General features: G+C 38.5%; 1 protein-coding gene across 1 annotated transcript; it reads right to left on the bottom strand.

Annotated features, from left to right (window-relative positions):
* Nucleotides 1-2,283: 2,283 nt before the first annotated feature.
* LOC127129157 (subtilisin-like protease SBT3) lies at nucleotides 2,284-4,651 on the bottom strand. The gene has a single exon (XM_051058441.1). It carries the CDS (start codon nucleotides 4,637-4,639, stop codon nucleotides 2,324-2,326), a length of 2,316 nt encoding a protein of 771 aa, XP_050914398.1. The 5' UTR covers nucleotides 4,640-4,651; the 3' UTR covers nucleotides 2,284-2,323.
* Nucleotides 4,652-24,080: the final 19,429 nt, after the last annotated feature.

The raw sequence follows: 24,080 nt of genomic DNA, 5'->3' as shown, positions 1-24,080 counted from the left end.
ACCAAGTTAGACTGGGGATTTTTGGTTGTTATCCCCTAGATGAGCATGGCTTTCCTCCAGAATTATATGATGTGGCATAAAAACAACTTCTCAAGTGGCCTTCTTGGATGAGGAGTTTTATCTATTTTTTCAGTTGATGAAAGCCGTCTGTATGATGGCCTTTGACATTGTGATATTTGTACAACTTATTTGGCTTAATCACCATCGCCTCCCAGTTAGGTATATAAGGTTCTAGAATAGACTTAGTGTGGAACACTTATCTCCATATTTGTTCACGTCTGGTGTTGAGTAGCATGTAATCATCTGTTGACCTTTTGGAAGATTGTAAGGGTTGTCTTATCACAAATAGTTTGCGGGAAGTGGTTCTTTCATTGATGGGAGGATTGAGATCCCTATTATTGCGCTCCTTTTCATATTTTGCCATTCTTTCAACATTTTTATCTTTGCCTTTCACGTAACATTCTACCCTGCCATGATCTACTACATTAGAATTTGCAGTTTTCTTGGCTAGGAACTCATTGAAGTGTTTCTCCTTAACTAATTTTTGGAAAGCTCATATCAAAATGTCGTATTTTAGGTTAATTACATTGATGGCGGCCTTATTGAACCTCACAAGGTATTCTCGTAGTGACTTGGATTGTCCTTCACGCACATTAAATAAATTGGTTGTGGACACCTTTCAATATTTTGTCACTTAGAATTGGTGTATCAACTTCCAAGAAATGACTTAGTAACTGGTCACAAGAAAGATGAACATGTTCATCTACCAACGCACACCACCTTTTTCATTATCCTAGAAAAGAGATTGCACTATAGGGAATCTGTCGTACCTATTATCACCATATGTGTGTTAATGGTGGTAGCATGTTTCATGGGTCACTCATCCCTTCGAATGTCATCAATTAGTGCATCTTGAAGTTTTTTGGAACCGAGGCATCCTAGCTTTTGGAAGAAATGGGTTAGGGGTCCAACGCCTTTATGCCTTCCTATTCGCCTTCATCATGCTTATCTTGTTGAATGTCTTGAATGTTAACTTTTAGAGGCTAGTTATGGAGACACAATTCCTATGTGGCATCCAGTATCTCCCTTAGAGTTTCTTGGTCGCCATTAAGATATGCAACCCTAGTGCAAACCATCGTGGGACCACAACATGGTCAATAAAGGATTTTCTTTTGGAATGGAGTGCAGTCCAAGTTAGTTTTATTAGATCCCAGTTGTACTTGTAGTGAGTACAATAAATGTTACAATGCTTTTGATAAGGTGAGTAAGAGAGCTTTAAGTGCTAATATGTAAAAGGAGTGAATAAATCTGACCTAATTACTAGGTTAGGTATTTATAGATGCGAGCCTCCTCAAAATAGACCGCTTCTGCCGCCTACAAATCTGACACATGTCACTTGACCTTAAATCATTAATGAAGTAAATGGGATGAGTCGTTCCTTACATACATGGAGTGGAGTTTAATCCATACTACTTTGAATCTTTCTATCTTAACTAAGAAAGTCTTGTTAACTTGCCTAAAACATGTCTTAACACGAGGCCTTCAAGTACGAAATGTTTGTTAATATATATATACACTTACTTTTAAATTGATATTTTGTTATAAAGAAAACTGAAATCATTTATTAAATAAAATTCATAATTTATTAAATTATATAACATTATTTATTGACTAACTTAATTTTTTATTAGTTTATTTTTCAAAATTATAATAAAATATTTGAAAAAATGTAATTTAGTTTTGAGACTGAGGGAGGTTCTGTTGAGAGTGCGGGTGACTCTCATAGTCCTTATGTTTGGGAATGAGGAGGAAGACTCCCGCACTCTGACTTATATGGAGGCGGTCGCTCTCTTGGCTTTCTGAGTCCGAGATCGCGAAGAAATGGATGCGGCCCTTGCTTCCCAAAATGAGTTAAGAGCTCTTTACTTCACTGGAACCTTTAAAGCGGCGTATAGCTAAGATCCTAACGCTGAGGATATTAGGGAACACCTTATATTTAGGACTAACAATCCATTTTCTGACCGTCATTCTCTTTTACGTTATAGTTGGGAATGAGGAGGAATGCAATTTTCAAAATTCTAAATGAGTCTATGGTGGTTCCAATTATGTAATAGCTACTAGTTATTTTACAAAAACCATCTGAAAATGTAGAATCACTTGAAGAAAATAAACATCAAGGGTGATGAAAACCAAACACGTCATAAGGTTGCATTTGATTGAGTGTTCTTAAAAAGTAAAAACAAAGAAGAGTACATAGTTATATTATATGCATACCGTGTCTTTGCAGAGGGTGCATAAAAAGGGAAAATCAAAACTTTAGAGCTCATATCATTTCACTTGATGCCACTAAAATAGGACTTCTAACAGTGTATGCTTCACCATCTTCAATCCAAACAAGATCCCCAAATGAAACATTTTCCTTCTTGTACATCACATACTTTATGACTATGTAGTAACTTTGTTTCTCATTTTTGTAACTGAAATTTAGTATATCAGGTGACACTGTCACCAAACAGCCTTTTGGATGTGTCACTTTAGCTCTATATGTAGCAGCACCATCACCAACATTGGTAACAGTCCTCTTAAATTTGCGAATCTTCGATCTTGTCTTGCTACTGTAAAAATCTATAAATGAAGGGTAATTGAGATCCAACGAAGGGTTTTCACAATCATAAGAACTTGATCTTGTAATTGTTAAAATTTGGTTCTTTGTGAACTTTAAACCACAAAGGAAATTAACATAGTCCTGTGGAGTAGCATCGTATATCAAACCTGGATTCATTGCTCTATTAGGATCAATCTCACCAGCACCAATTGCGAGAGGAGAAGCATGTTGAGAAGGGTAAGCACTATCCCTTATTGGATTTTGTGTATTATCCATAGGATTAGCTGTGGTTACTAATGCAGATCTTATAGCTGCAGCACTCCATTGTGGATGCGCAGATTTCAGAAGAGCAGCAACGCCTGAAGCATGAGGACAAGCCATGGATGTTCCTGTCATGAAATTGTAGTCACTTGATAAGAACACATTTGTGCCGATTCTAGCGGAAGGTTTATTAGGAACGTAAGCAGCAAGAACTCTTGAGCCAGGAGCCATTATGTCAGGCTTCAAAATCCATGGAAAGCTAAGTGAAGGACCTCTTGAAGTGTAATGTGCTGCAACTGGTGCTGGTTTTATTCCAACATATGTTTGTTGAAACTTAATGCTTGCCGTAGGATTTTCGTGTCTTTTTGCGTAGTTGATCACAGATTTTGCGTCTTTTGGCTTGATTACAATAATTGGAGAGTACAAATGCCTTGGATCAATTAAGTCAGGATTATCAGAGACAAAAACTGCCCCTAACACTCCTGTTTCTGCAACAACATTGATTTGTTGGGACACTGATTTTGAGTTTGACATTGATTTATCATCACAAAGAATGACGACTTGTTTGTTAACTCGAGATAATAGCCTCACCGAGTTGCATGAAGATAAAGTTTTATTGTAAACAAGTGGAAGATTTTCAACTAGAGTAGCATTTGATGCAAACAAAGTCCAACCAATGATGTTTTGTCCATTTCCCAAAACAAGAGTACCAAAAGTTCTGTCTATTGTTCCTGCAGCTACTGTAATGAGCCAAGGGATACCATTGTGCAAGGTTCCAAGATAAGGTCCTAAGTTTCCTGCAGAAGATGAAACAACAATCCCTTTCTCCATAGCTGCAAATGAAGCTATTGCAATAGGATCTTCATAGAGTGGAACATCATCAAATCCCATGGAAATTGAAATCACGTCAACACCGTCCACAATTGCTTGATCCATTCCAGCTAAAACATCAGAAGCCAAAAGACCTTCTTCCCAATTGACTTTATAAATAGCAAGCCTAGCTTTTGGTGCAATGCCTCTTGCTACTCCTTTAGCATAACCAAAATAAGAAGCTTCATTAACATAGTTACCTGCAACAGTTGATGATGTGTGAGTTCCATGTCCTACACTGTCTCTAGCCGAGTTCATGATTGTTGTAACATCTGGATTTGAAGCAATGACTCCTTTGTTGAAATATCTAGCTCCAATCAACTTGAAGTTGCACATGGATGCATTGAACTCTTGGCCACCTTCACATGCTCCTTTCCATTTGCTTGGAATTTTCTCTGTCATACCATCATCTTGAAAGCTTTGACTCTCAGGCCACACACCAGAATCAATAACACCAACAATTATATCCTCACCGAAATTCGAAGCATGCCATAGCCCACTTGGAGAGTCTAGGGAGAGAAATTCAAAGGTATGAGTTGTGTCAAGGGTGGCTGTTCTGTCTTGATATACTGATACAAAGCCATCCATGTTGTTAAGATTCTCTAACTCATTTGAAGATAACACTGCACTAAAGCCATACATCGCATTATCATAGGCGTACACTAGTTTCTTCTGTGATTGCTTGGGTAGTTGTTGATCATGATCATGATCATCAAGTACTAGTGTTTTTGATTTTATTGAATGAATGGTGGATTTAAACCAATCATGATGAGATGTGAAGACTTGAGGAAAAATGGATTTGTTCATATGGATTATGTATGTTGAAGTCTCAGCATAGCTAAGAAAGGTTAATAGAAACCATGGAGCAATGAGAAGAAATGAAGACACAAAGTTAAGTTCCATTGATTGTTTTTGCAACTAAACTAAGAAATGTTGTTTTGGCTCTTGATTCCACTGATTTTATGACTAATATAGAGTTTGTAGATACAGTATTAATGATGTTGAGATTCATAAATTATTAAGAAAATTGAGGATGACATCAATTCCAAATGATATGACAGAATTTTTCTTGCTTTTCAAGTAATTAAAAAATAATCTATTTTGTTTTCAAACTATTACATACGTCGACATGTCTGTGTCAGCGTCTGCCTCTCCGTCTCTAATGCAAGCTGATAACTACTCTTGCTATTACAAACCACTTTTGAATGTGTGTGGTAATGCCCTCTTCAAAGTTCATCAAAACCAAAGTATAATAGGAAATACTTTTTCCCCTCTACACTTCTAAGAAAATCATATATATTTTTATTTTTTGTAGCATATTTTTGGATGATAAAAAGTGTATTTTCTTAAGGAGACTTTTGGAGTGCATGTAGAGTGGGGAAAAAGCTCCCATATAATATCGCAAAGGCTACTTTAAAATTCCATTGTAAGCCACCATCTCATAATAGTATATGTTATAGCCTGCTAGGTAACAGAAAGAGGTTAATATATACGTTAAGGGATAAACTATATCACATTTATTAAGTAAAAAAAAGAAGAAAACATTTGGTGCCTCACCTTATTGCTTGTATAGACAAGTCAAAAGGTGTCGAACAGATGGGGATATCAATAACTAACTTGAGAGTTATGTTAGAGATGGACTAATCTTTTGAATCTTGAGGAGTCAATTGATATCACATGGTTATGAGTTTTTGGTTAATGGAATAGCCATAATAAGGAGGATACTATTTTATTATTCTTTGAGAGCTAAAAAGATAATTTATTTTTCTTTTTTAACCAAATATTTATTATAAGTCTAAGTTTTTTTTTCATCCTTCAACAATCATATAGAGTAATTTCTCTTATGTTTTGGCTAAAATAGTCACGCATTATTTAAAATTTGAGGTTAAAGATAATTTATATATAATAATCATACTCTTCAATTCAATAATACGTCTTTTTTAAAGGACAATATTTCGCACTCACAGTAGCGCGGGCTTGAATTTAATTGGAACGTTGATGTCTTTTGTGGGAAGGCGGACCCACATGCTCGCACCATGTCCTTGTTCTCGATTTTCAAGTAATATAAAACTATTTTGGTCGGTCCTGTACACTTCTAACAAATATTATTTGGTGGTTTTTCATCAATCTAAACCCTTAAAAATATTATTGAGATTTAAATTCGGTAAATCAAAAATGAAGAAAAAAATTATTTTAAATATATTTTAAAGTTGGTGTTCCTAACGAGCCAAATAGCCCAATAAGATGAACCCAAAATGAAACCCAATTCATATCTCCTCCTTCAGACTGACGAACAGGTGTACCATTGTTGAAAGATCTCACACTAAAGCCACGCACCACGCTAATCTCAGCTGTTGGAGTTCATCCAACGACCTTCTGTATCAGACACCACATCCTTTGTGGGCGGTTTTAATCGTTGTTCATATATAATATTTGTCGGACTTTATACACAAGAGAGGACAAATTGTGTTATATGATTTTTGAAATTTCTTTATAAAAAGATTATTTTAACTTGGTAAATTTTAAGAAAGAAAATAAAGTAGAGATTTAAGTGAGGAAGAAAAATTACAAATAAATAAACGAGAGTAGTAAGGAAATTGCACAATAGTATTTATACTAGTTCGACCTTAAACTACACAATCTACTTTAGTTCCCAAGAGTTTTCTCTTGAGAGTTCCACTATCAACTTGTGCTTTCATAACAAGATCAACCCACAATCCCTTGCATCAAGATTTTACTCAGGTTCAACTTGCAACCTGTACTGGTCAAAAAGTACAGGTGTGCGTGTTCCTTATGTAAGGACAAATGGACTCAGAGGCCTTAGTAGGTTTATAACAATTTGGGGGTGGTTAGGGCTTTCCCACAATGGCAAGAAGCGTTGTACGGTGGTGATTTGTGGTGGTTTTTAGAGTCCTGCTCATGTGATGTGAGATATTTTTTTGTTGGATGAGGTGCTCATAGGAAACATATAAGGGCATTATTAGTATGTGTTGTGATCTGGCTAAGTGATATGCTTAGGATGTAATAAATTATCCTTTCCTCCTCTAAGGGAGGTATATTTATAGAGGACCCTAGGGCCTAGGGTTTTGGGTAACTATGAGTGGCGATAACTTCTCCCTTATGATTAGGAGGAGTTATTGACTGTCAGGTCTTTAGGGGTAGTGGTGGGCTCTCTCTCCTTTGACTAACGATATTATACACATCATTAGTGTCGAAGGTGGGTACTTAGGTCTTCGCCTAAGTGATATCATTCTTAGGTGAGAGCGCCCCCATTTAGGATGCTCACAAATATAACACTACATAGTCCCTCAAGCACAAGGGATATACTAACGACGAAGTGTTTTTAAGACCCTGTTTTCATTTAGGATGCACCTCTCACCCTGATAGAGATTTCCTGGAGTGATAGTGTTCTTAAAAAGGGGACAAGTCCCTTAATACAAGGAGAGTATATCAACCATAAGAGACTATATTTAAATGTGAGTCCCTTAACTACAGGCGAGTTCCTCAACTATGGACGTGTCCCTCAGTTGGAGGCGAACATATATATTTTCTCAAGCCCTTAATTTGAAGGATGAGTCACCTGCCAAATTTCTCTTGATTAGCTAAAAATGTCAATTTGGAATGTTAATCAATCACTTAGATTGTCACGCTTACTCTTATTTAGTATAAGCAATAATGGCTTTTTTTCAAGACCCCAAACGCTAGTGGCACATGTTGGAAATGTGTAGAGTTTTTTCAAAAACCATGGTGGAGTCCTTTATAGTTTCCACTATAAAAGATTTTCACTCTCATTTTATTTGTTCCATTTCGCCTTCTGCTCTTGCAAGTTTTCCCAACTCCATATCTTCGTGTTTGCAACCTTATTTCAGGTATGAATTTTCCTTTTTTTGTTTTCTATGGTGAGTAGGTTTTGCAAAGATATATCCGAGATGAGTCTTAGGCTAAGTGTGGGGTTCTAGGTTAGTTGCCCCCTTTTTGACGATTATGACAATTATGGTGATTCTTTTTGTTCTTCTGCTTTCTTAGGAACAAAAGAGAGAATGTCTACCTCCTCCGTCTCGTCCAAGGGTGCCATAGATTTTGAATATGGTTACACCTTCGATTGGGATGTGAGGTTTCTTCTTTAGAGGATGAAGATGAAGTTGTTATGGAAGGTTGCTTGCCGTCAGAAAGGGTGACCATGCTTGTCTCCTCTAACTTTCCTTCTATGTATTTCTAATTCTACCTCCCTTTTGTCAAGGACATGGGAGTTCTTTTCCCTCTTCCCAATTTTTCCAAGGAGATATTAAGAGTACTTAATATGGCTGATCATGCATTTTGATGCACATTCTTTCACTAGTATGCCACAAAAATTATAGAGTCTCTTATGTTATTTATATTGGTGTTAGTGTGTTTCATAAGTTTAGTTTATTTCTACTTTTATTTTAATTCGGTTACTTATTTTCTGAATAAACAGTAATATGACACATTCTTGTTGTTCAGGTCATAACTTGAGCTACAATATTCTATTTGACGCGTTCAAATATGTGTTGCAAAGCTGAGAGGATAAGCTACAAGTTTTATGTTAAAGTCAGAAACCAATTAGGAGTTCATAAGAGTAAAAATACTGCGTTTTATTGCTAGACTTTATAAATTAATTAGTTTTTGACCGGATTTTATGTTTTTTAGGCCAATTGCTATTAGAGCCCAATTTATCTTGTAATATTTAATCTAAAACGCATCGCTACTGTTCATCATTCAGTTTACACAAAATAAATTTAGACGGTTACAATTCCTATGAAGATCTAATCACCTAGGTTGATATACTGGTTCGTGTTCCATTGATACTTTGAGATTTTATAATTTCCAATCCAATTTATTTTCCCTTTCAATATTCTTATGAATATCTTATATGCTTAATTCAAGTTCTATAGAATATGTTAATTTATTTCGATTGATTTACATTCCTTAATCATAATCGCGTGTTAGCATAACTTTTTTTTGTTAATTCATGCAAATCTTTAACCATTTGCTTAATTCGGAAAGTAGGAGTGTAAACCACATAGTGTCAATTGCACTTGTTTGATTGATGTTGTAATCGAAAAGGAATAGAATCCACTTAGGGTTTAAGATTATTAATAGTCAATGATAAGTTGGGAAACCTAAATAATGGATTAGCTTATTTGTTTTATTCGTAATTGGTTTCTTTTAATCAGTAGTATAATCGAAAACCTTAAACCCCTGATTTCAGTCGATTGGTTAAAATACTAAAGAGTCCCTGTGATATGACTCGAGTATCGCTTCCATTTACCACTTTATTAAACTCGTTTTTGAACCGTGAGCGACATCAGATCAAATTTGTGTTATTGTCGGGGATCAATATTAGAGTCGTAGGTATTGTGTTCTTGTGTTCTGGCACATGCGTTCTTGCTGTTTTGGCCAATTCGCTATCTAGCATCAAAATCCCGATTTTTTGAAAAATCGGGTTTGAATCAAAATTTTACCGTGCAATTTTAGAAGAAAAAAATTAGGGTTCAAAGTTCCGTATTTTGGGATAAAATATGGGATACCACCCTAAAAACCCCAAATTGTGGAGTCTTATTTGATTTTAATGATATTTCCAGATTTTATTTTATTTGTTTTTCATTTTTTTCAATTTTTTTCTCATTAGGGATATTGTTGGTACTTTCATATTTTTTGCATTGCTGACTCATGATGCATGACTACTAGGTCTGCCTGTTTTGATTTGTTTGATTTTGATCCTGAAGTAGAAAGAACTTTTCACGTGGTAGAGTCAATCAGGCTAGTACTAGTGCACTCGTTAGCGATAGTGATTCTGTTTTTGTGTTCTCCCATTATTTGTTTAATTCTGATTTTGAGTTTAATTATCATAACATGACTGAACAAAGAACTCTAAGAGAACTTGATGCACCAGATGTGAATTATAATGCACTTTATATTGAGTATCCTGAAGTTGTTGCACCTTTTGAATTGAAATTTGGTTTAATAAACTTGTTGTCAAGGTTTAGTGGTCTTGCATATGAGGATCCGAATAAGCATCTGAAATAATTTCATATTGTGTGTTATACACCATTAAGGCCTCAAGGAATCACCAAAGATCATGTCAAACTCAGAGCCTTTTCATTCTCCTTGCAAAGTGGTGCAGAAGATTGGTTGTATTATCTTGAGAGTAGAAAGCAATAAATAAATAAAAAAAAATCTATATATATATATATATATATATATATATATATATATATATATATATATATATATATATATATATATATATATATATATATATATATATATATATATATATATATATATATATATATATATATATATATATATATAAATATATATATATATATATTATTAGAAATAAAGAGTATTGTTGTTATAGAAACAAAAAGAATTCGAGGAAGAAATAAAGGAAATATTTTGAGAGAAAGTCAGTACTACAATACTTCAAACAAAATCATGATTACAAACATAGTCATTCAAATATAAAGGTTTTGAATTGATTCCAGTGGATTGACTAATAGGTTGTTCAGGTGTGTTGAATTGTGTGATAGGTTCAGCAGAAGAATCGGTGTTGGAATTGTCATCTACTTCAAATGTTTGTTATATCACGGTAGTCTCGTCATTTGTGACATGGTCATGTTCTTCGTGGTTAATGGTTGTGTGTTTTGAAGAGTAGGTTCTTTATGGTTCAATGGCTGATTATTTTGGGTTAAATTATTATTGATAAGGAAAAGGGATTTCAATTTCATTGACATGAACATCTCTAGAAATTGAAATAGACTTGGTATGTAGATTTAAGCATATTGCATTCATACTTAGCATATTCTATCCCTAAAAAAACAAAAACAAACTCATACACCATCATGCATTCATATTTTTTCACTTTTAATAAAGAGTATATATGAGTCTAAAACATAGAAAAGGTGATGAATTTTTGTAAAAAATACTTTATATAGTGTTTTGTGTCTGAAAATAATTTTTTTTTGCAAATAACTTTGAATTGATCACTCCTCCTTCAAATAATAGAGGTTTTCAACAGTCGTCAATCTGAATTCACAAAAAGAATATGTTTTCAACCATTTTAAAGTTTGAGATTCAAGAAACACCTCTTAGTCTCTCCTTTAAAAGAACGATAACTCTAATGGTGAAATTTGATAATTGTGAAATTAACATGACAACATTGTTTTGTCATGTTGAGAAAATCAATATTAACTCATTTTGAAACATTCATTTGATGAACTTTCATGACATGTTTATGTACTTTTGCATGAGTCAGTATCTTTATGGGATCAACTTTTTTCATCCTCCTACATCTTTCCTCGATCATCTTGAGAGATTTTGTCTTCTGAATTGAATGCAAAAGATCAAACTGTTCATTCTCTATGGTAACATATCACAAGATTATCTATTGAAGTTCCAAATCGCGAAGCTTTTGTTAACTTTGTGTGATCATCAAAATATTTGAAAAGGTTGTGCAGGTCTTTTTTTAAATTTAAAAAAAAGGAAGAAATGTTTGTAGGTGGAAAACCTGAAAAGGAAACCTAAGCAAAATCTAGGACGTAAAAAAAAGCTCATTAGGTTGAAAATCGGTAAGGGTGACCAAAACAAAAGTTAGAGTGCAAAAAATAAAAAAATTCGTTAAATTGAAAATCTCTCATGGCAATCTAAGCAAAAATTAGGACAAACAAAATTGGGTGAATTTGTCCTAAAATTAACTAAAAACAAACAATCATCATTTGAAATTAGGCTAGCCTTTTTTCATCAAGCCTTTAACCCTTTGAAAAAATATTTTAATCATCAAGACAATAATTAATATTGCACTACGAGTAGAAACAATTTTTCTATCACTTATGCATTACTCATGAGGTAAAAAAAACTTAAAAATCTCCCCCCAAAAAAATTACAGAAGAAAATACAATACAAAGTTTTATAATGATACATCGTGAAGTAAGCATTTGAAGAAAAAAAATATCATTTATTGTGATCTACCTCAAGATAACTATTTGAGTTTCCTTCATTACCTCTCATAACTATTAGCCATAAAAAATTCATTCAGAGAAATGCTTGATTGCTTTTTTTCTAATAATGTTAATTTTGGAACAGCGACACTCAAGAGAAAATAAAAAAGAATAAATATAAGAAGAAAAAAAATTTCTTAAGGCCTGCACCCCGAGACATTTTCAAAAGAAAATACATAAATAAAGCTATCATGATCATCAAATTGAACTTTTTGTGAATCAATACTTGGTGATTATTTTGTCAATAAACTTATGGAATCTTTAAAATTATAAGTCATAATTTGGGCAATTCTTATATTTTCCATATTGTGTATCTCTAAATCTTGATTATGGGGGAGATTCTTACATCATTCATTCTAGAAACATATTATGTTCAGTTTTCCCCCAAAATCATAAAGGGGGAAAAATCCCTCATTTTTCATATGTCATGTGAGATTGGGTTTCTCCCAAAATCATAAACTGGAGTAGTTTCCCTATCTTTCATTTCCGTTAAAGTGTGGTTTATCCCTCTAAATTGAAGGAAATTCTCCATATTTCATTACATCTTCACATTTCTCTAAAAAAACGAGATTGAGGCAACTTTTCGTCTCCCACTTCATCCATTAACTATATGTATCTCTTGAGTTCATAAATGAGACAATCCCTTTATTCGTGTAAGCCCTCACTGCCCTTAAAAAAATAGGTAATTCCCATTTTCGTTCTAGATGAAACAATTATTTGTTGAAGTATAAAGTAAGATGTAGTGTTATATTTGGTAAAATCATAGGCTAGGGTGCCCACGTCCAATAATAAGGTCGCCTGAACATAATCTAAAGGATTCTCCCAAAGTTTTTCTCGAACGTGGGATTCAATTAAGAAAGAGTCTCCACTAACTCTTAGAAAATATGTGGTTATTAACCTCCCTTGTAATAAGGGAGCAGTTAAGACCACAACCAGAAGGTAAAAAACCCTAGGTGTTGGAAACTCCTATAAATACAATACTCTTCAATGGGATAAAGGACAGACTCTAAGTCATACACACTCTCCATCACGCAAAACTTATTACGCTCTCAGTATCCGTAACATACTATCAACCTCATCGCCAACCTGCAACCTAGCAGTGTCAGCCACTAACAGGGCTTATCACCTCACGTGAGCTAGTCCCTTAAACATCCTAAAAAACCACCGCACATGGCTTCTCGCCACCATGAGCAACCCCTAACTACCCAAATAGTTATATACCTACTAAGGCCTCTGAGTATTCCTGTTCTTGTAAGGGGAACACATACACCTTGTACTCTTTGAAATAATAGTGGTGCCCACCATGGGGCCCCTGTAAAACTAACTTGGTCCACACCTATTTTAATCATCATTACCTTTCTTGTCATACCCTAAACTCCCAGAGTTGGCCATAGCCAACCATAGTGAACAAAAGAGATCCATCTCCAATGTTTGAGGGTACTAGGAGTACACGTGATGCTGAGGTCATGGCAGAAATGCGCATCGCCGTGGATAAACTACGACGCCATAACCATACATTAGAAGATGACATCCAAAACATCAAACAACACCAATAGGAGGTCAACCCCATAAAAGAGGTAGAACTACTAGATCTCCAGCCACTCTCAGACGAAATATGGGGAGCCCATGTCCTCAAAGGTTTCAAGCCTCCCTCATTGACTAAGTTTGATGGGTGCAATGATCCATACGAGTATCCTCCATCAACATGCAGGTGACAATTATAGGAGTAACAAACTCTCTAAAATGTAAGTTGTTATCGGGCACCTTATGGGATTCCGCCCTCACTTGTTACATGGGCCTTCCCCTATCCCCAATTAGTAGCTATCAAGAGTTGGTGAGAAAGCCGGTACACTAGTTCGCTGCTATAACACCTCAAAATTTGCCCTCCTCTCTTGGGACTAGCTTAACATATTGCATAAGCATTTTGTAGGTCATTAGGCATTGCATATTGGCATATCATGTGGAAACATTGTGCAAGTCATCCTCCTAAGTCTTGGTCAGAAGATGAAGAGGTTGAGAGTCAAGCCTGAGGGTTTATGGACTGATCACTAGCCATCTGAGGGTGTGTGATACAAATTAGGGTTTCATATTCCTCAAGGAGATTGAGCTTGATCTTGGTTGAAATGATACATCATCATCATCATGGTCTTGTTATCACCAAGAGATCCAAGAGATTGATCAGATACCTTGAGATTAGGGTTTTGACCTCTGGTCAACCCTAATCAGTTGCATTGGGCCAATCAGGGCTTAGCAAGGAAGATGAGGTCTATAATGGATATGGGGATCATTTCATGATTATATTGAGCTTATGGAAGCTAGGGTTTCATCATTGAGCCATTTCATCAGGAGTTTGAGGCTCAACTTGATCAGTGCATGGCCAAATTCATCTATCAGTCAGAAAAGTCAACTGTGGTCAACTGTGCCAGAATTGATGGATTTGGAGGTGGGAGAGGGTTGGATATACTTCATTCATGTTGAAACAAGTTTCATTTGACATTTCAAACATCAAGAATGAAGAAAATAAAGTCAGGAGAAAACTTTCCAAAAATGGAAAGTGACTTGTAATGAAAGTTTCCAAAAATTAAAAGTTTTTCACCTCAAAATTACATGTCCAAATATGCTTCAAATGAAAGTTTGTTCAACATGAAAGTTGTAAATCTTGCTCTCACCTTTCCAAAAAGTCCAAGAACTTGAAATTCTCATGTATGGTTGGCAAGATATGGTCAAATCATTTTCCAAAAATGCCTAAATTCAAAGTGGCATAACTTTCACATGGAATGGCCAAATTGGTTGATTTTTCTTTGAGCAAACCATATTTCACATGTACTTTCATGGTGCATTATTACATTTCATCAAAAATAAGCATGGCAAAAAGTCATTTTTCAAGTGGACTATTTAGCATTTTTGGTGTGGAATAGTGAAATTTCAAAATACAAGGCCTATGCACACAAGACCAATTCCAACACTTCACAAATGCCAAATAGAATTTGCTTGCCCTGGTTTTACTGTTCCATTGGATGCATAATGAAAAGGCATTTTTGACATTTCACTTAAAACTCATTTTCACTAATCCAATCCAATTTTGCTAATTGTGATTAAGGAATGGATTAGGATGTGGTATAAAGTGTTAAGCATAACAGAATTCATAATCACTTCACATTCTTCAAGATCTAACAGAATTTCCCTCCAAAACCTCCAAATTCTCTCAAACTTTTTCTACACTTTTTCATCATTTCTCATCAAATTCATCAACTATCGTGCTGGTTCTTGCATTGATCATCCTCTACATGCATCATTGAGGAGCTGTTTCATCAAATCAAGGCCAATAGCTTCAAGATTCGCAACTGTTGCAACTTCACTCTTCCATGGCAAATTGAAGAATCTTCGATCTGAAGCACAACTGAGCTAAGGCGTTCATTCCAATCACTTTCTTAAGCATCAAGCTCCATCTGTTTCGTCTTTTTGGACATTGAAGAGCACGATTTCATCACTGCCATCATCAAGAGGTAAAATCTCGATCTCAACCATTGCTTGAATTGAGATATGGCTTTTGTAGATCTTTCGATGTAGAATGCTATGCTGCTTGTGGTTTTTGATTTGGTTAAGTATAGAGAGAGATATCTCGAATTGAAGTTTGATGCTCGATTATTTTCTCGCTCGATCCGTGCGGTATAGATGGAATTAGGTTAAACTAGTTTCATATCCATGATGTGCATGATTAGACGGTTCTATTGGTATATGATTTGTTGATTTTGGTTGAAATTAGTTCATCACGATTTTCTGGAAAATTCTGTTGTGGTGTTTGTTGAAGATGATGAAGGATACATGTTCAATCCGTATTTGCCTTGGCCTGGTTTGAATTTCTGTTTCCCGCCGCCAAGAGCCAATGAGCGCGTGCCAGCGTTTTAATGAGAAACGCCGCGTTTTGCTGTACTGAAGCAATATTACGAGTTTGCCATTATCCAATTTAAATTTATGTTTATTTCATTTTTTTCCACATTTCCATTTCATTTTGATACATGAACTCAAAAATTCATAACTAATTCATTTCTTGTCCAAATTTTGTGTGGTTTTTTGCATGATTCTCCTTGTGGTGTGTAGTTTTTAATGGTGATTTTTATGATTTTTGTGCACGTGTGAAAAAATAAAATGCTTAGGGATTGTTTGGATGTATGCTTCATGTATATGCTTTGCCATTTCATTCATAAAATGATGATGCTTCCATAGAAATTGATGAAATCTTTTGTGCATTTTCTGGACTCTTTGCTGGTGATTTTGGTATGTAGTTTGCAATTTTTGGATCCCTGGTTGATGAGAAATGAATTTTTGATTAGAGGTGTGACAATTTGTGTCACACCATGCTTGATGAATTTCATGATTTTATTTGATGTGCTTGTGAATATTGGATTGAGCCAAATGTTTGCATGATTGTGCATATGGATGTTGAAAACACATGTGAATTTTTCTGGATTTATTGATGGCATTTCCTATTTGATTGGAATTTTCTCTTCTGCTTGGTCATTTGTTGATTTTTTGTGACACATGTTGGTATTTGCTTTGTGAAATTCTGGTCATTAATTGGATGAGTGTGAAATTTGGTATGAGCATTGTAGACACATTATAGGTCATTGTGGTTTTGATCCCATTCATTTATCATATGTTGTCACTGTTTTATGATTGATGGAAGTTGATGATTGTTTTGATGCTTTGTGTTGGCTTGCTTTAACTTGTCTGGACTTTATGAATTTAATATTCCTACTTCCACTTGTCCAAATTGCATGAAAATTGATATGCTACTCATTGAATGTGTTCTATTTAAGCTGGAATTTTTGTGGAATTTATTGAGCTGTTTTGATATTGATTTGATTGGGATCATTCTGTTTGGTGTTTTAAGGTTGCAAATGGCATGCTTTTTGATATTTTGTTTATGAAATGATGATAATGAATGATATGAGCATGGGACCAATGGGATTTGTTTCTAATTTGTTTGATTGTGATTTTGGATGATTTTCACTTGCTGTTTTGGATTTTTCATCTCCTTTTGACCCTAGGCTTGTCCTAGTGGTCTTGTTTCTCACTTTTGAGTTGTGTTTCAGGTTTGAGATGCAAATGCCTTAAGGAGAAAAATGCAAGTTGATTGAATTGAGTTTGGTTGCTTGTTGTAAACTAACTTGTGTGTTTTGTAGGATGCTTGGCTCACTTGAGTTGATTGTGCTTTGCACATTGCATTGTTTGATTACATTGACTATTGATTCTTAACTTGTTTGTTTTGACTGTGTGATTGGTATACTGACTGTGCTTGATTGATTCCAGGTACCATAGTCGCTTTAGTTCTTTAAGAACTTGCTGTGCTGCTGCTTGGTTGTATAAACCAGTTGAGGTAGACTCTCTTGTCTCCATGTAGTCTGGAAGACCTGGCTTGTTATTTAGCCAGGCAACTGTCTGAAGTCCTCCTTAAGAGGCGATGTTTGTGATTGTTTAAATTTGTCCCCAAGCAGGTAAAGACCTCTATGAGGCAATTGGCGGAACCCAAGGGATGTGCAATCCATCCCCCTCTATTCTGTTGAGTCGTCCCTCTGCTCACACCACTGTGTTGATGCATTGGGACATTAACCCAAGATCTTGTACAGTTGTACAGTCGAGTCAGAGTCTTGAGTGTAGAAGGGTTCCCACTTCCTGAACCCACACTCCTTTGTCTGAAGCTCTCCCTGGCCAGGGATAAGAGCTGTGAAGTCTAATCTTCACTCACCTTTCATCTGCTTCACCCTGACTCTCAATGTCAGGGTTAAGAGCGAACACTACCCTGTACAGTTGTGTTGCTTTTGCAACTTAACCCTTGATTGAGCCACCTTGTCTGGATATAGCGTGTGCTAACTGTGAATGCTTGCTTTGTTTTGTTTATGCTTGCATGCTGTGCTTTTTCCTGGTTAGGATTAGCTTGCTGTTGTGCAAGTAGATAGAAACCATAACATAGGGCAATGATGCATGATAACACTAGGCTCGAGTACAGCTCCCTAGTAGTGTGTCTCCCTTTGTATCTGGTTAGAATTTCTTTCCCGTTCAGGGGAACTACGTCACCCTGATCCTCATACCAGATGAGGTACGTAGGCAGGAGACCGTGCGAGGTCTCTCCGGGCACCCTTTTTCTTTTTGTGTGTGTTTGTTTGACAGTTGCTAGGCTCGAGTTCCCGACTCCTTAGTAGCTTGTTGTTTGTTGTTCTTCTTGTGTGAGTTAGGAGACGGATGTAAGCCCAGCCATTAGCATTCCGTATCCTCTTGTTGTGTGCTTGGAGTCCGGTATAAGTCCATCAAGTGGCATCTGGTTTCCAGTGTGGGTTTGTTTGGTTCGGAAGCTGATGTAAGTCCAACAATTGGCGTTCGGGTTCTATGTTTGCCTTTTCGTGCGTGTGTTTGCTTCGGTGTGCGTGAGCCGAACTACGGCAACTCTGATTCTCGTTCCCGATGAGATACGTAGGCATAGGATGCGATGTCCTAGCGAGCCCTCTCCTCTTTTCCCCCACCCGCGTTGTCTTCAGTGTGTGTGTGTGTGTGTGATGTTTGTTTAGCAACCTTTTCTTTCTTTTAGAGCATGGATCCCGTCGAGTACGACGGACGTGAGGGGTGCTAATACCTTCCCCTTGCGTAACCGACTCCCGTACCCTTTCTCTTTGGTCACGAGACCATGCTTTTCCCAGGTTTACTCTGAGCGTTTCCTTTCCCTCTTTTGGGATAAATAACGCACGGTGGCGGCTCTGTGTTGTTTTTGTTTCAGCCCGCCGGTTGTTTTTCGCGGATGCGACAACTGGCGACTCTGTTGGGGATCATTGACAAGATGTTGACCTGTGCTGGTCCATCTTCCCTAAGCGAGTCTCTCCTAGCGTTTTAGGATAGTTTAGGTTGCTTGTGCCGCTTTATTTATTGCATTTATTATTCTGACTGTGTATATATTTGCATAAATATTTGCATGCATCATACTATCATGTTGCCGTCCTCTGTGCAGGTGGTTCCTCTGTTTTGGGGTGGGTGTTCTGAGTGGGGCTAAAACTCAGGCCCGAGTATACACCTAGGATTAGTGTGGTCTCACGTTCCTCACATGCTGGTTGGGCATGTTGTTGCGACGTGACATACCACAAGCCGGACGAGGTTCATCTGAGAGTGCTCTTCCTCAGTGGGGTTTTCCACTTTGGTTGGGTTACCTCTTTTGGATTATTGACTCTGGTAACCGATCATTTCCCGGATCTTTGGTTTAGACGGTCTTAAGGGAGCTACAATGGCACACCCGAAAGGGCAAACCCATTGAGTATCTCCGCCCGATTGTCGAGACTATTATCCGCCTTAGGATGACCTGATTAGAATTTACCTGTGAGGGGAGGGTGATTCTTTCAGATGCATGTTCAGATGGTGACTTTGATGGTGACTGATGGTTCCGTGGATCAGAGTCCTATTTATAAGTCGGATTTATGGACCTTTATTTCTGAGACGCCGGAGTGCTGTCCAAGTTATTTATCAGTGGGGATCCGTTTATTTCAGGATTCCCCGGGCCGATTCAGAGATGGTTATGGGTATCTGCTCAGAGGTTGTCTGATGATGATGGTGATGTATCTTCCGTTTATTTCGGAACCCTTGAGTTGGATTTGTGGTTACATATTCCCTCAGATGGTTGTGATCAGTTCAGAGATCAGGGCTGTGACTCAGAGCAACAGATGATCAGATGACTTGGAGGATGGCAATGCATTGCATTCATTCATCTACATCATTACATCTTGCATTTACCTGCATCTAACACATGTTTATCCATATGCATGGACATTTCTATTGAGATCCTGGTTGAGAGACTTTCTGCTCAGATATGAGAAGGCCCGGTTTGAAGGACGATGTTGCCTACAGTTTCTTTGACCCAGTGATCAGTGTGCTGAAGGATATGATAGCATTGATTGCGCCCGACCACGTGGGGTTGTTTCGAGAGGCATACGGTGGTATTCTGAAGATGGTTTTCAGACTCACTGACAGAGACAGGAGCGCCATTCATACTCTTATCCAGTTCTATGATCCTGGTTTGAGGTGTTTTGTCTTCCCAGATTACTTACTCGGGCCTTTGATGGAGGATTATGCTGATATGTTGGGCATCCAGATCAGAAATCAGGTTCCTTTCTATGCTACTAAGGAAGAGCCCGATATTGGAGGGATTTCCCGTGCTCTTTATTTGAGTCCGGAGGTGGTGAAGGGAAGTCTGAAAGAGAAGGGGAAGTTGCTTGGTTTTCATCTGAGTTTCCTAGAGGCTAAGGCTAAGGAGCATGCTGAGTTGGGTAACTGGAACACAGTCTGTGCTTTGATTGCTGCAGGCATTTATGGGATCGTTCTGTTTCCTAATCAGAAGAGCTTCGTGGACATTAATGCCATTCGCTTGTTTGTTCAGAGGAATCCTATCCCTACCTTGATCGGAGATGTCTATTACTCGGTCCACAACAGGAACGAGAAGAGGCGTGAGGGGCTGATTCGATGTTGCGCTCAGTTGCTATACAAGTGGTTTATGGGTTATTTGCCTTCCAAGGGTGCTTTTGTTCTGCTTGGCCAAAATGTTAATTGGGCAACCAAGCTGATGGGTTTGAGGGCCAAAGACATAGCTTGGACTCACAGTAGTGGGGTTGGACAAGACTTCATTTGCAGTTGTGGGGGTTTTCCCAATGTGCCGCTTATAGGAGTTCAGGGTTGCATTAATTATAACCCTACACTTCTTAAGAGACAAATGGGATTCGCTATGGAGCTTCCTCCGTTCAAGAGTGAGGTTCAGGAGACTTTGTACTTCCCAGCTGAGGGCAATCAGGCCAGGTTGAAGCAGGTAGCTGAGGCATGGCGTAGCATTCAAAGGAAAGGCAAGGTTTCTTGGGGTAGAGCTAATAACAGATCTTTTCCTCCGTTCGATGACTGGCTCAGTAAGAGAGTGGAGCTTACTTGTCTACCATTTCCTATGGTCGATCCTTGGTGTCCGTTGGTTGAGGAATCTCCTTCTTCTGTTGGTATGGATGAGTTCCTAGAGATGAAGCGGGAGAGAGATCAGTTGCTTGTAGAGAAAGCGGAATTGGAGATGACTGTTGCTCGGGTTCAGATGGCTAACCAGGAGATCAAAGGGAAGATGGAAGATCAAGACAAGCGACATGCCCTGGAAGCAAAGCGCTTTGAGATGGATACTGCCTACTATGGGAAGGTCAGTCAGGCTTTGGCATCTTCAACAAAGGAGCACGATGTCACCAAAGAGAGATTGGCTAGAGCTTCAAAGGTCATTGAAGATGAGAAGAGGAGGCAAATCCTCGTGAGAGATCAGAGAGACGCCAGAGCCAGAGTCCTCGCTGCAGAGTGGGAAACGGAGAAAGCAAAGATCATCGCCGAGAGAGATCATTACCTTGCTGAGAGGGATCATTACTTCAGGCAGATGAAGATTCATCAGAAAGAGGTGGGGAGATTACAACAGGAGAACACCGAGCTCAGGTTTGCCGCGGAGTTTGCGAAGATGGTTGATAAGATAGGGCCTTCTGTGGGACCCTCATCAGGCTAGCTTTATCATTTGTGTGGATTACCGTCAGGCTTGTTGACGGAATTCATTTTGCTTGTATTTCTTTCCCGATTCTGGAGATTTGTATCTGATTTGATGTATGACTATGGCACTTATTGTGCATTTTGCTATGTGATGATTGTTTTTCATTCAGTGATTGATCTTCAAGCTTTATTTGCTTTCCCGTATGCACTCACACAAGCACACACATGGTTGGGGGTATTTTGCTAAATCATATATCTCTGGTCTGTATGACGAAATCAAATGTTGAATGTCAGAATATTTCTGCCGAATTATTATTTGTCTCAATGAAGCCAGGATCAAGAGACAAAGTGTTCCTCATGTGGATAAACACTGCATTCATGCATGATCATAATAACGTGTTTTATTTTGCAGGTATCAGTTCTAACGTGCTTGATTGTTTCAGGAATCATTGCTCGTGCTCGCAGAGTTGTACCCTTGCACTCAACCCGTCCTCACCGATACTTCACGCGACGCAATACTCCCAGACTAATGGATCTCCCAAATACTGATATCCTCGAGCTGAAGGACAAGATGAATGAGCTGATCAACATTATGCAAGGTTTCGCAGTTGGTCAGAAGGCTCTAGCTGATAAAGTCGAGAAGCTCGAGCGGGCTTCAACAGCAAACAGTGGTGTGAACCTGGATGGTGTCTCCAACCAGGGGCTGGGTGGTTCTCGAGACGGTGGTAAGAGGACAACCGTGGGAATAGTGAACAATGCCGCTGGTTTCGGTGCTGCGGGTGGTCAGCCGGGTCAGAATCTGAAGGATAGTCTGTTCCCACCGTTCTTCGGGGTTGATGATGACAGAGAGGAGGACAGAGAGGCCGATCAGTTCTCGATGCACAACGAACCTTTCGGTCAATACGGTGCCCCACCACAGAACAAAGAGATTCAGCTGCTGGCTGAGAAGATCAGAGCGTTGGAGAGTTATGCCACTCCTGGGGTGGTCAACATGTCAAATATGGGGCTAGTGGAGGGGATTGTGATCCCGCAGAAATTTAAAGTGCCCGCGTTTGATCGGTATAATGGGAGTTCCTGCCCCGAGACTCATCTTCAGGCGTTTGTCCGTAAGATCTCAGCTTACACCATGGACCAAAAGCTGTGGATGTATTTCTTCCAGGACAGCCTGTCCGGAGGCTCACTGGAGTGGTACACCAAACTCAAGTCCTCAGATATCAAGAACTGGCAGGATCTGGGGGACGCATTCTTTAAACAGTATCAGTTCAATGCTGATATGGCCCCAAGTCGTACCCAGCTGCAGGGTATGTCTCAAAAGAACAATGAAGGGTTTAAAGAGTACGCCCAAAGATGGAGGGAGTTGGCTGCCAGAGTGCAACCTCCACTAGTGGACAGAGAGATGTCTGATCTCTTTATGGGGACCCTGCAGGGGGCATATGCTGAGAGGATGGTTGGTTGTCCGGTGACCAACTTTTCTGATATCGTTGTAGCAGGGGAGAGAATTGAGACCTGGTTGAAGCTCGGGAAGATTCAGGGGGGTAATGCTTCGTCGTCAGGGTCGAAGAAGCCCTTTGGGAATGGCCAGAGAAAGAAAGAAGGTGATACCAGTGCGGTGTATGCACAGAGAGGACCCAGTAGGGATCGTTACTTCCAGCACACTGCTGCGGTAACTATTCCTGCTGATAATCAATAGCAGCAACAACAACAATCTCAACAGCAAAGACAACCGTTTCAGCAGAGGCCTCAGAGGGCTGTTTATCAGGTGCGGGGCCGAATGAATGATAGGCAGTTTGACAGGCCACCGGTGACTTATTCCTTCTTGTTAAAAAAGTTGATAGACTTGGGGTTAGTACAGCTGAGAACTCTGGCACCTTTGAGACCTGATCAGAGGCCAGCCAATTATGATGAAAATGCCAAGTGCGAATTCCATTCGGGTGCTCCCGGACACAACACAGAGAACTGCAAAGCTTTTAAGCACGTAGTTCAAGACCTGGTGGATTCGAAAGCTATCAACTTCGCACCATCTCCCAATGTCAATGCTAATCCCATGCCCGCGCATGGTCAAAGGGGGGTGAATGCTATTTCTGAGGAGAGTAGGGTTGGGTTGTCTAGTGTTGATCAGTTGAAGACTCCTCTGGCTGAGGTCAAGAGGCAGTTGTTGAAGAATGGGGTTTATTCAGGCTGTGATGAGCAATGTGCTGAGTGCATTGGTGCCCCTGATGGGTGTGAATTGTTGAGAGAGGCTGTCCAGGGTCTGATGGATGAGGGGAGTATTCTGGTTGAGAGGAAAGTTGATAAGGGAAAGGAAGAGGTCTCCACCATAACAATTTATTTTGATCCGGTGGATTTGTCTAATCTAGCTGAGGCGGTTCCAGTTACCATCACGGTACCTGGACCAATTCCGTATGACAAAGATGATGCCGTGCCTTGGCATTATGGTGGAGAAGTGTACTATAACGGTGAGAAAGTAGAAGACCAGACTGCTAGTGAAACCACCGTGTCAAAGGTGGATAATGCCGGTCCCAGTGGTTTCACTCGCAGTGGCAGAGTGTTTGCACCAGATGCCTTGAGGGGAGGAGAAGGAGAAAAAGAGAAAAAAGAAAAGGCCGAGGCTTTAGCCAGGGCAAAAGGGAAAGCAGTGGTGAGTGATGGTACTCCAGTGGTGACACCGGCGCCGGTGGGGTCGGAAGAGAAACTTGATGATGATGCAGAGGAATTCTTGAGGATCATCAAGAAGTCGGAGTATAAACTTGTTAATCATCTGCAGCAAACTCCCTCCAAAATTTCGA

Source organism: Lathyrus oleraceus, chromosome 3 (assembly GCF_024323335.1).
Source record: "Lathyrus oleraceus cultivar Zhongwan6 chromosome 3, CAAS_Psat_ZW6_1.0, whole genome shotgun sequence".
In the NCBI taxonomy this organism is placed as follows: Eukaryota; Viridiplantae; Streptophyta; class Magnoliopsida; order Fabales; family Fabaceae; genus Lathyrus; species Lathyrus oleraceus.
Note: the sequence above shows the minus strand (reverse complement) of the source record. Positions and strands in the feature narration are given on the sequence as shown.